Here is a 13,156-nt window from a genome sequence, read left to right as displayed (position 1 = left end):
GGTATCCTGAGGAATCATTCCAGTAGTGGAGGTGAAAGACCTTTCTGAGGGTATCTGAGGAGGAAGCCATGAGTTAGGTAGGCTCTTTGTCAGGAGATTGCCTGAGAAAATTCTTGGATTTCATATTGGACTTACTGTAAAGAACTCACAGTCTTTTTGAAAACATTATCTAGATGGACATTAGTGGAACAATTTTAAGTTTTTGTAGCTGTTATTCTAGTCTTTTTCTAAATTCCCAATGTTACATTCCTAAATTTTTTGATGATTAAATAAATCCATCAGTCTCTAACTATATCCTTTCTTTGTAAACCTAATAACTCCATACTTGTTTCCCTTTTTCTCCCTCCATTTCTGTTTCTGCCTTTGATGTCATCCCCAGTATGAGCTGGTGTCCCTCTGGTGTGCAATACTCTGCTGCCCTGAGTGCTGACTTTAATTACAGAAGGTATAGTATCATTGCATGTCCAGCCATCAAATGGGAAACTATAAAACATGGCATCTGTCCTTTGGCTTGAAGCTAGTTGGCTTCTATGTGGCTGGAATGCATTTGGGCAGCTTGCTTTGTCTGTGAGCATAGTATTCCATTGTCTTTGCTATGGGCATCACTAACTCAGTTGATGGGGTGTGGCCTAGGAGCCCAGTGATGTATCCTGGTGTATCTTGTTTGTCTCAAGAACAGGAGATATGGTGTTTTCTGTACAGACTTGTCTCTGTGGTGTAGTAGACTGCGTCTCTCTTTGGTCTGGTCTGTTCAAATTTCCAGATCTTAAGGAAAACAATAAGAGAAGCAAGACAGTTAATAAGATCACTGGTTTCTGTTACGCTTCCAAGTCCACCAATCTCTTCAGATTCCAAATTCAGAGACTACTCATCATTTCATATTCTTTCAACTGAGCAACCAGATTTAATTACCAAAATTTTTTAGTATTAAGTTTTGTGGTAAACATAGATCTGGTTTTCTCAGGCTTTCCAAATAATTCACAGTAAAAAGTAAGTTTCCTTTCTTCTTATCCCTAGTATCAGAAATAAGTTTTACAGACATATTTACTTGTACTTAGTCATAATCTCTGTTGTCATATTAAAATGAGGAAAACCTGTTGTTTAATGTACCCAGTACAGAAAATAGCAACATGTGACTTTAGTTCATAATAAGTAATTTATGAAGCCAGAAGATGCCAGATAGAAGAGTTTTGTCTAGCATGTATGAACTGAATTGTAACAGTTAACTGTGTAGTTTTCCCAGTGCAGAGGTAACTAAGTAGCTTCAGTATACCTCCAGATACAATCCCAACTAGTTGTTAACTGAGTACCTACAGCTACAACTATATTCTGAGAACTTGCTTATTTTAAAGTTCACACTGCATTTCTAACAAATGTGAATTATTCAACTTGGCAGACCCAAGGAAGATAAATAAATAATCCTCTCTGTGTAGACTCCTGATTACAGAAAATGCTTTTCACTGCAAACAACAGAATCTTTATCCCAAGGATCCCCTTTAAAATTCTAAACCCTGTTTTTTTCCTTTCAAGACAAAAAATAAAAACTCTCAGACTCAATAACTTCTTTTCATTTTTTTTTCTTTAAGGTGTTATATATGTCTATCTGCAACTAACAATTCTCAGGAAGCCTGTTTGCAGTTATTATCTAGACAGGTGTGCACAGATGGTAATATTAGCTCATAATTAACAGTTGGATTTTCTAGGTGGAAGTATACCTGTAAAGTTGGGACGGTCAACTAGAATATAATTGTGAAATTATAAAAGTACCTGACACACGGGCAAACTGCCCACTTTGCCCTCTAGAAGTTACTAATATTTTCTCTGTGAAATTTGGCATGTACAGAGTTAGAATCTGACAAAGATTAATTACATCTGATCAATTAAAACAAATGATAGATAAATATCTGTCTATACGATATTTTGAGAAAGTAAATGTCTGTGATATATTGACAAAATAATCTTGGTTTAATATTTAGATGAGTTGAACAAGGTAAAAGAGATCCATGTGCAGTATTCTTAACATTCCAATACCTCTGGGGACAAAGGTAGTGGTACTCATTGTGACAGACCCTTATAGAGAGTTTTGCTAGATGACAGAGAAATACTATGGAGATACAAATAAAGGGATTCTTTATCCTTCTTCCATTCCTTGACTTACAAATAAAGTGAGTTAATTCCTGTGTTCTGTGTTCAGTTTCAGTCTGGAAGGCTTGACAGGAGGAGCTGGTGTTGGAAACAATCCATCTTCATCTCTAGAAGTACACTCTGCCGACTCCAAAGAACACAGACACTCTTTCAGTGGGGAGGAACGGGGTGACTCTTTGGTGTCACTTTCAGAAGAGGATCTGGAGTCAGACCAGAGAGAACATAGGCTGTTTGATCAGCAGGTAAGGCTGATGGTAGCTATATATTGCTAATTTGGAAAAACAAACAAACAAACAATATTTTCCAAAAAAGGAGCTCATATTAGGAAACAGAAGACAGACTTCTGTTAGTATAAGGCTAGTAGCTATGATTACTTACTCTTTTTTTTTTTTTTTTTTTGGGTTAACTTTTGTTTATTTACTTAACATTTAAAAATATTTTATTCATTAAGTAACATGGAAGACAATTGAGGGTCCTGTTACAACACTTAAAATTCAGTCAGGGAAATTAAGGTTCCAGCCCCATCCCTGAGGTGGGGTGAAGAATTTGAGCCAGGCCTCCATCCTGGGCCAGCCTCCTCCATTAAGCTGAGACAATCTAGAGGGGAAAGCCTTGGCCTCATCTTCATCAGGAGAGAGCCATAACTACTCACAAATAAAAAATGATTACTTACTCTTTAATAATATAGCACTGAAGCAAGTTTTCAACACTTCGTATTAATTTAAAAATACCATTAATCTGCAAAGACTTAAATATTCCATCAAAGCAAACTTGGTAGAATTGGAAAAGTATCTAGGATATTCAGCTGAATTTTCCCTCCTTTTACCACCCCAGAAGTACAGTGAGTCTTGAAGTATGCTACATGTCATTCCTAAATTTTCTAATTCTCAAACATTACGTCCCAAGTCTGTGCTTCCTAGGAAAAAATACACTTTGTTTTACCACACTGTCCAGGAAATGACTGTTAATTCCCTCTGCTTTCTGTTCCTGCCAGAATTCTTGAGAAAACATCTACACTCCTGCCTTCTCTTTCTTACCTCCTAATCATCTCTTAATTTCCCCTGCTTCTACACTCAGAACTCCTGTCTTGACCACAACCCTGTCTTGTCAAGTCATGGACTTCGTCAGTCAAATCAAGTGGCTTTTTCCTATTTTTTTTGTCACATTAGACCCCCCATTGTCACCTTTGACAACCCCAGGAGAGTTTTTGAGTTGAAAATTGGAATTACATGCTTTTGTAACACCCCACCTTTCCTACAGTCCTCCTTTCTCTTGGGCCAGGAGACTTTGTTAATTTCTGAAAGAATTTGGGATACTATTTAATTCTTTTCAAATGAAACATTTATAATAAAACACAAAAAAAGCATGTATCTTTGAATAGATGACTGTAATTTAAGATAGAAATTTAATAAAATGTTTTAAATTAAATATTAAGAACCTATTGTTTGACTTGATTACTGGGGTTTTTGTATAGAAATTTAATTCCTTATTTCATTCTATCCAGCATTGACATAACTAAATATAAATTTGGCACTGAAAGATTATCTTAGTAATATATTTATGCTCTTTTAAAACCTGATGAATATAGAGAATTTAAGCTGAATGAAAATGAATTTGAAGGTAGAGAGGAATTCTGCCACTTTTTTTTTTTAATTTCTATCTTGATCACAGCCACATTAGAAAAAGTTTAAAATGGAAGAATATGACAACTATAGAGAATATGCTTATTGAAGCAAGCAATTTAGATTTATTCAGCCTAATGGTGACAAAACAAAGGAAAAAAAAATAGGAAAAATTTTTTGGTGACTCTCAAGTATAACTTTAATGAAGGTAATAAACCCATGAAAATTAAATTAGATTTCAAATGTATGGAATCTTTTGGAATTCATTTACAAGACCAAATAAAATGCCCAAATTGTAGATTTACAAAGAGAATCAAATATCTGGAATCTTTGTATCAGATTTGTCTCTCAAGATCTTAAATGTGAGAACTTCGAGTCCACTTATACAACTTGCCTAACACCATGTAATTATTAACTGAGCAGTATATTAAACTGGGAATTCCTGGCTTTTGGTCTCACTGCTTCTTTCCATTTCTTTAGACAAGTTTTAATGAGGAAATAAGATTATTTTAGTTTTCTTAATATTATTTTATATGCTACCTTTTCTGAGACTGTTATTTCTAGGAATCTGACAGATAACCCTGTCTTTTAGTAAGTGATGTTAATTACCACTGATGTCTTTCTGAAATGGACCTTTTGATTGAGCCTTCATATAAAGTTAGTATTTCTTGGTAAAAGTTAGCATTTTAGTGCCTTGCTGTATATATCCTTCCTGGAACTCTGTGCTTACCCATATTTTTCATCTTGTGTGCAACCTCAGTGCAGGTATTTGAGCTGCTTGTATCTTTCTGATCTGTACAAGTTGCCTGCAGCCTACTTCCTGTTGAAAGTCTATGCCTTTCACTGAGGTCATTTTTTTAGACCTCATGGTTGTATTTGAAACATAGCAACTGTTTGCCTTGGATTCCATGGTTACACATGGAACAAACTCTAAATAATCAGAAGCCTGGCCCAATTGAGTCAAGTTAGTGTTAGTAATGAATTTTCATTGCTTTCCTTTCAACATGTGTGAGTCATAAGGAGACAGATTTCATCCTACTAAACAGTAAAGAGATTAATGATAATTAACACTGGTTAACAGAATGGAATGAGCTCTTTCAAAAGAAACGGGAAGAAGGGAGCCCTTTACCACCAGAAGCTTTATACTGTCTTAACTTCCAGAGATGTCGAGCAGGCACTTCTGCAGTTGGTTGGATTATACGACCTTGAAACTGCTATGAATTTATTCAGGGAGTTAAATTACTGAATTTCAGTCATCTCTGATGTTCATGTAGAATCAGTCTTAGAAGAGGAAATGAAAAAGATTGAGTCTTGTTTCCAGATGCTCTGCTGTTTTGCTTATGATCTTTGAACACTTTTACTTCCATCTCAATTTCAACTCTTTAAAATCAAAGTAATATTACTAATGCTTTTTATTTCTATAGAGAGTTTTCAGGTTTTGAAGGAACAGATACCATATGTAGATTGGTATTTCCAGAGTAATCATTTTTTTCAAATTGTGTATCCAGCAGATGTTCATTAAGGACTTACTAAGTTTGAAACATTGTGTAGAGGCTCTGAGGAATCTAAAGCCACAATAAAAGATGAATACTCTACCTTTGCTTCAGAAAGCCTGAATAACTTCTCAAAATTTGATCAGTTACAGAGGCAGAGTAGAATCTAAGTCTATCTGACTAGGAAGGACGCTCTTAACTCCCTTTTATTCTGCCTTAATTCACTGGCTTGTGTCTGAGTATAAATTCTCTGCTTATCAAGAAATATTAAAATGTGTACTCAGTACCTGTTCTTTACTTTTTTACTTTATAGACATGTCACAGACCTAAGCAGCAGGGATTTAATTATTGCACATCAGCCATTTCTTCTCCCTTGACAAAATCCATCTCCTTAATGACAATCAGCCATCCTGGATTGGACAGTGAGTATTATTACTGTTTGAAAAATGAAATATATTGTATCTTAACCACTTTTCCAATCATCCTTCCTTTGAGGTCCTATAACATTAACTTTCAAAATTTGCCTACTTTTTCCTCTGAATAAATGGTAACAGACAAGGAAACATAGAGTTTGGAATCCTCCTCCTCTTGCTACTTAAAAATCTCTTTAATACATTACATTTACTATATTCTTGGATGTAAATATGACAGTTTTTAAACTTTTGGTTTTAATATAATTTCAGACTTGAAAAATAGTTGCAAATGACCCTCATCATACATACACAAAAAGAGTACAAAGCAGTCCCATGTATTCTTCACTAGGATTCCCAAATACTCACTTTTCCAGCCTTTCTCACTCAAGTTTTTTTTTTTTTTCCTGAAACACATGATTATTTATCACACTGTTCATTTACCTGTAAATAATCTATTGTATATTTTCTAACAAACAAAGATGCACTTTTATGTTATCATAGAACAGTTATCCAAGTCAGGAAATTTAAAATAAAATTATGATAAAATTATGTTATCTGAGATGCAGCCCTTATTCATATTTAAAAATTTTCTCACTTATTTCTGGGTCTAGGACCTAATCCTTGAACATGATAAATTAAGTGGCCATGTCTCTTTAATCTCCTTTAATTTGAAAGTATTCCTTAATTGATAAAGATCAGTAGAGAAACCCAGTAAGTAACTGACTTGAATACTTCAAAACTGTCAAGCTCGTGAAGGGCAAAGACTAACTGAAATTCATTTTTAGTTAAGCAGGTACCAGGAAGATCACATCTGAAAGTGACTAGTGAAACTGTATGCAGAGTCATGCCTGTTGATGCAGAGTTGATACATAGAGATGTCGAGGTATCCGTAAACACAGGGCCTTTGTGAAAAAAAGATGCTCAGAAACATTTGAACTGGATAAATGCCACCAAAAAGCACCATATTTGAGAATCCCCCAAAAAGATTTTTTTTTTTAAAGAGTAATCGCAATATGAGATCTTGATAAGTTAAAGAGGGAATGATGAATTACTTTCTTTGCTGAGAGGCCAAGTAATCTGGAGGCTGAAGCAAAGGAACAAACACAAGCTGTTGGTATCCCTGCTGTTTTTTAGTGTCCGCTGATTTTATAACTCAGTTGGAAACTGGAGCCAGAACAGATTCCCGATATCAATGGGATGTTTTTTCTTACTTCATGGCTTACTCGAAGCCTAATCTTTTTGATTTTCACAGGGGAATTAAGACATAACAGATGATTCTGTTAAATTTGTCCTTTTTAAAATATGATTAACATTTCAAATAAAATCTGTACCTAATGATGTATTTTCAAAGATATAGCTATAACTTCACAAAACTGTGACAAACAGCTTTTCTGTTGATTTAACTTAGAGTTAGAGGTTTTGGTGGTATAGAATGGAAATTATAACTAAATAGTTTCAGTAGACTGATGAGCCAGAGTGCTGGAGCCCAATAGTCAAAGAAAGATAAGTACTCTGGGACATTCAGCTCTGTGCACCTCCTTCTGTAACCTGCAAGTGTTATGGCACAATGCAAGTTCTATTCCTTAAGCAACGGATAACAAATACCAACAGAACATGCCCCATAGATCATTTTCCTATAATAAATGGCATACTCTTTCCTTGTGGATGAAAAACTTTTATAATTTTTCCTCCAAATGCAAGATGGTTTTTTACTGTTTTCAGTTGCTATTCAAACACTATAAATGATGCGACAAATGCCCTGAGAACTGTGGCCTACAGATTCTGGCACATACAACTTTTTTTCCCCCTGTTGCTGGGAAATTATCTGCTCAGTCTACTGAGACTACCTAAACCAGTAGTAGACTGATGTCAAGAGTAGAGTTTTAAGCAAGATCTTAATTCTTTCATTAGCATATAGTACCCTCATTTTGATTTGTAGTATACACTTCATTTAGTTTTGAATAACTAACTTCTTCCTTAAGTTGGCATATATCATTATTATTAGAAGATTAATCACTGTTTATGTCACTGTTTCTCTTTAGTTTTTCCTATATACAGTTTATAAATTTCCTAACTGTATTTCTTATCTTTTTCTAAAAATATGATAAATCTTTTTGTAAATGTTAAAATTCTGTTGAAGATAAGATTAATATTGTGTTAACATCCATGTGATATACCTTAAGCATCAGGGTAACTGGATATTTCATAATCTGCTGCAGACTCAGAACTCCAGTTCCACATCACTTAAAGACTCTGCATGGTTCATCTTTAGTTATGGTCTTCCTAGTGGAAAGTGTCATCATTAAAATCTATAGTTGATTTTTTTAAGGCCTAAAGAGTTTGATATTTAAAATATCCTAACTGATATTTTATTGTAAGCACACTTAATAGCTATAAGACTTGGAGCTTATTGCAGAAACTCTGCCTAAATTATTTCGGCTATTAAATGGGAATAATAATGTGATACGACTTAAATGTGGATTTCTTCAGAGCCTTAACATATTCCTATGATATAATAAACTTTTGTTATCTTTATGGAGTATTATGATTTACAATGACCACAATGGTACAAAGGTGTGATCTTCTCTGACCAGAATTTAAGCAATGTTAAGAAGCAAGAACGTTGTCCCTCCTTGTCTCATAGGTAGCTGTGTCTTATGAGCATGCATGCTTGTTTAGAAACAGAATGCTTTGAAGTCATTCCTACCTCACTGCTTCCCAGTTTTTATCTATGTTCTCTCTCTTCCTCCTCAAAAAATTACTAACTGCTTGCACCACATTCTTTCACAGCTATTAACGTTTGAGCAGTTTTGAAAATGTATATCCATTGACGTCATTGTCAGAAGTGTCTCATTGGTTCATTTGCTGTATTAGAAAAAAATAGATAACCTTGTACCACTTTTTTCTAAGGTGGGAAAGGTTTCAAAATCCACTGATGTGGAAGAAAATACTGAGTAAAGGAAGTGACCAAAATATTTCTGTATCATTTTCTGGGATGGAAAGTAGATAGCTTATTTAGGGTTGAAAAGCTGCGAAAGCTCATTTCTGAATGAGGGAACATGATGAGCATTTTTTGCAGGCTCATTTTTCAGGGAATAGCAATAGCAGAGGGGCTGGCTCTGACATGAGTCATTCCTGGGAGAACTGCCCTGAGGGAAGCCACTCCAGCAAAAATGTTCACAGCATTTCTCCTCCTTGCATCAGAGAGAGAATGCCTGGGACTTTTGTCTCCCAGCAGATAAATGAATACTTGATAGAATTTAAGAGTAAACTTCATATTTGCATATGCAAAATGATCTATTTATTATAGATGATTCCTTTCCAAAACTTTACTTTTAAACTTTTCATTGCTGCTACCCTGTATAGATAGTAGAGAAATTTGATTGTATCCCAGACCTATTTAAATGTATTAGTAGTGATAATGTTAAAGGAGAATTATGCCCATTAGATGTTTTAACCTAATATGCTTATTAATGAGATTTCATTTTCCTCTTCATTTTTCATGGTTGGTTATCATCAAGAAGGGTGTTCACAAATGGCACTTAACCTTGGGATCATTCTTACACCTTCACTCATTGTGTGTTTGCCCAGTTTCTCATGCATGTTTTGGTGGGAGTACAAGCTTGTAATTATATAGGCTCTACAGTGTGAAAGCAAAGTCCATCTTGAGAACCAAACACTGGCACTAATGCATAATTTCTACTAGGCCTAAAATGATAAACAACCCATATGACCAAAGATTAGAGTGAGCCTCTAGAAAATTAGGCATCAGTGTTAATGAGATTATTTCATCTCTGTTTTCTATACTTGTTCTCTCTTTCTAACTGTAGACTGTAGGATGGAAATTTACTGAAATACATATATCTTCTTAATATACTTCTATTTGTAGAAGGCAGCATTGATAAATATTTCTGAAAGAACAAATTTCATCTAGCAAATAGACTTTTTATTGACCTGTTGGTTATATTGTAAGACTGCTGTGTGTGTGTGCATAGACAAACAATATATGTACTTAGTATACTATAGATATATATATGTGTGTATTTTGTGTCTACTTGGAGTATATTGTAAGTTGCATCACTGTGTTACCATAACATCTTTCCATATATGTTGAAGTTTCCATATATGTTAGGGATATTCTTCAAATATTCATGCAAATTTTTACTTATTCTTGATTTCTTAACAGAAGAAGGGAATACTCCTAGATTATAAATAATATGGCAGCTCATTTTTATTTCCAAAATTTGCTTCATATTTTGAAATATTTTAGGATATGCATTACAGTGATCTTACTTTTCCATAAGACTATGGCTGCCTAAAAAACCACTGTGTACATATATTTGTGTCAACATTTCTTTGGTCTCTGTTACCTTCAGTGACTGTGCATAGCAAATAGTCTGACATCATTCAGAGTTTATCTGGGGTATGGAGTGGCTTGCATACCAGTAGGTACAGGGCATTTTCTTGTGAATTCATTTAGGACATTAAGATTCCCAAAGCCTGATAAGGAAAATTTATTTATTACTTTGTTTATCCCCAACAGACTCGAGTACCTATTCTTTGCTGTGCACCAAATGAGAAAGTGGTAGGAGAGGGATGAACATACAGTTATGGTTTCTTTCCTGACCACATTTGCAACCTATAGATAAGAGAACCAATGAACATAGTAGAAAACAGCCAATAGAGCAGCTGAAAGAATTTGATGTTATGGAAGTGTCTGAATAGATCCTAGTGGATTAGTAGAAGGTTTGCATGTTTCACCTGACAGTATGGTGGTGACCTGAGCCAGGTTTAGAGTAGTAACAGTAGAGGAGAGGTTGAGGTCACAGAAGACAAAGTCAAAAGAGTTCTGAGGGGGAGGAGTGCTATAAGAATTCAAAGATGGTGCCCAGTTTTCTATTTTGAGTAACTTGTTAGATGTTAGGTATCACTCACAAATGCAGGAATGTAAGAGGAAGAAGAGCAGATCAATGGAAAAAGATTAGTTAACTTCTTCCATACTGGTTGAGTTTCAGCTGCCTGGGGAGTATTTCATCTGCAGGTGAGCAATGAGGTAAGTGAGTCTATCCCTGAAAGGCGAGATCTGTCTTAAAGATTAGAAAGATGTGAATCACTGGAATATTGCATGCACATTGTCTGTCACTAAGAGGTAGAGATAAATGAGGAGATTTAGGGTCGGGGAGAAGAAAACTAAACACAGATAAGGAACTGTGTCACAAATGTTGTCACCAATGAAATGTTGGCCCATATAGATGCCCAGTGACTTTTTGGGCACTACTAGAAATTTTCTGTCTAACTTTTAAGGAAGAAAACTCCAGCTATGAATAGTGACCATTAAAAATAGTTTACTTCATGTTTTTGTAATGTAACAAGTGCATATTTGTTGGGTGAATTTTTTTAAAAAACTTCATTAGATCAATCCCTAGCACCGCAAAAAAAAAAAAAAAAAAAAAAAAAAAAACTTCATTAGAATTCTGCATATCCAGAAATAAAAAAAGTACATCAATTACAGCCTTTCTTGGAATCCCATAGGTCATTGACATTATTCTGTTTCCCCATGGGTTGGAGGTGCCTTTTGCTGTATCTTAGCATAATCAGTGCATGCTCTAATGTCTTTCTGTTAACCCACTTCTCAGCTCAGCAGCAGATGCAGCCAGCAAGGCGGATCTCCTTCTCCATCAGCATCTCTCCACTCCTCCTTAAATCTAAAACTCTTTTTTCTCTTGGCTCTTATTCCAGTGATGAGGAGGAGGAGTTGCATAGTAAGTAAGCAACTTTGGTGTCCGGTGGCTGTTCTCCAAGGTCTGACCAGCTCTGAAAGTGCTGTAGGCTTGCTACTAAAAAGTTGTTTGAGAACTTTTATCCCTTGCATGCCATCTTTTATAAATCATATGACTTCATGCATGTCTTTGAAATTTTATAGGGATAAAATCGTTTTTATCTTCTGTACCATACTGACTCTGATCAATCCAATGGCCTCCTGAGCCTAAAGCACAGTATATCCTTCTAGAACTTATCAGCAGAGGCATAAGGATGTGTTCCCATTCTACTTTGTAACCCTTCATAGTACTGAGTACTAATTTCCCAAAACTCTCCATTTGATAATGTCACTTTCATTTTCCTTGTTTCATTTTTCTTTCTCATGATAAATATCTAGTTGACCATCTGTAACATTTAAAAACTAATACTGTACTTTTTTTTTCTTCTCACCTTTTCAGAACATCTCTTTAAAAAATAATTTAACTTTGAGATTAACTTTAGGTGTTATATTTATTTTGTCTTCTTTGGAACTTCTTTTTATCTGTTTCAGTCCTTTTGGCAAACTAGAATTTTCATATGAATATTGTCTTTTTTGTTAATTTTTAGATGTTGATAGACCTTTATTCATTTATTTATATGTGGTGCTGAGAATCGAACCCAGTGCCTTACAAGTGCTAGGCAAGTGCTCTACCACTGAGCCACCAGCCCAGCCCCCAGATAAACATAGTCTTAATAATACCTAGTTAAAAAACATTTTAAGATAATTAGTTACAGTAAATTTGGAAAGGAAATGGGTCCCCCTTCATGAAATCATTGTCTTTCATTGTACAAATTTCTACAGTATTACAGGATTGCTATTTTTAGTGAGAAAATCATTTCCATTACAAAGTTAAATAATGAATTTTTTTTCATTTTCTATAACTTTCATTATGACTCTCAAACATTTACATCCATATGTTTGAGAATCCTAATCCCTTTCCTCTTGCTGACACATAATTGCAGCAATATATTAGTATTGCTCTAGCTGACATTTTGCATTATTTTAAAATAATAGTATCTTGGGCAAGTAACAAACAGTTTAGTTAGTTTAGTTTTAAATGGAGGCCATATTAGTGTTCAGTATATTTTTCACTATTAAAAGATATTTGAGAAATAAACACACAAAAAGATATTTACATTAGTCACACGAGCTATAATAGCAGGAAAGTTGCAAATATCTACTTCAACTTTGAGTAGAAATGAGTTCACCCCTGAATTTCTGAAATTCTCTAAAGCTGTTTTTTCTCAGTGTTGGTAATACTCTAGGAAATCGCCAGCTCATCATGACGAACAAACTAATGTCCCAGTAGTATTTTTTTTTTCTGCCACCAGTACAGAATTATAATCCACTGGTCACTCACTTAATCCAACATGATGGACTCCTTAAAGTATAGAAATTGATGAACGTAAACCTATGAATCAAATGTCTAGTGCTTCTCAAAATGTATTCCTTCAACTCAAAAACACCAATGAGAATTATGGAAGGGTGGGGAGGTGGGTTAAGAAAAAGAGTTGGTTCATAGCTGATAAATTAAGGAATCTCTGGGTTAAGCAGGTTGAAAATGATAAATATGTGTGCATTTTGTAAAATTCCAAGGTAGTATTTGAAATGCTGTGTTCCCCACTTCTATGAACTAGGAAATCATAAATGTACAGGACTATCTATAACATTTCATGAGACAAG

At 34.7% G+C, this 13,156-nt stretch overlaps 1 protein-coding gene across 11 annotated transcripts in view; it reads left to right on the top strand.

Moving 5' to 3' along the window:
* Akap13 (A-kinase anchoring protein 13) overlaps window positions 1-13,156 on the top strand; it is a 358,212-nt gene that overhangs the window by 284,291 nt on the left and 60,765 nt on the right. For 8 of the 11 annotated variants that reach the window (XM_047540454.1, XM_047540456.1, XM_047540458.1 and 5 more), the window contains 3 exons: window positions 380-445; window positions 2,195-2,387; window positions 5,574-5,682. In XM_047540454.1, the coding sequence (XP_047396410.1) occupies window positions 380-445; window positions 2,195-2,387; window positions 5,574-5,682 (368 nt within the window). The remainder of the gene's footprint in view (window positions 1-379; window positions 446-2,194; window positions 2,388-5,573; window positions 5,683-13,156) is intronic. The other 3 variants (XM_047540459.1, XM_047540460.1, XM_047540462.1) reach the window with 1 other exon arrangement.

The sequence above is a fragment of the Sciurus carolinensis genome, chromosome 2 (assembly GCF_902686445.1).
Source record: "Sciurus carolinensis chromosome 2, mSciCar1.2, whole genome shotgun sequence".
Lineage (NCBI taxonomy): Eukaryota > Metazoa > Chordata > Mammalia > Rodentia > Sciuridae > Sciurus > Sciurus carolinensis.
The sequence above is the reverse complement of the archived record's forward strand: the minus strand, read 5'-3'. Positions and strand labels throughout refer to the sequence as shown.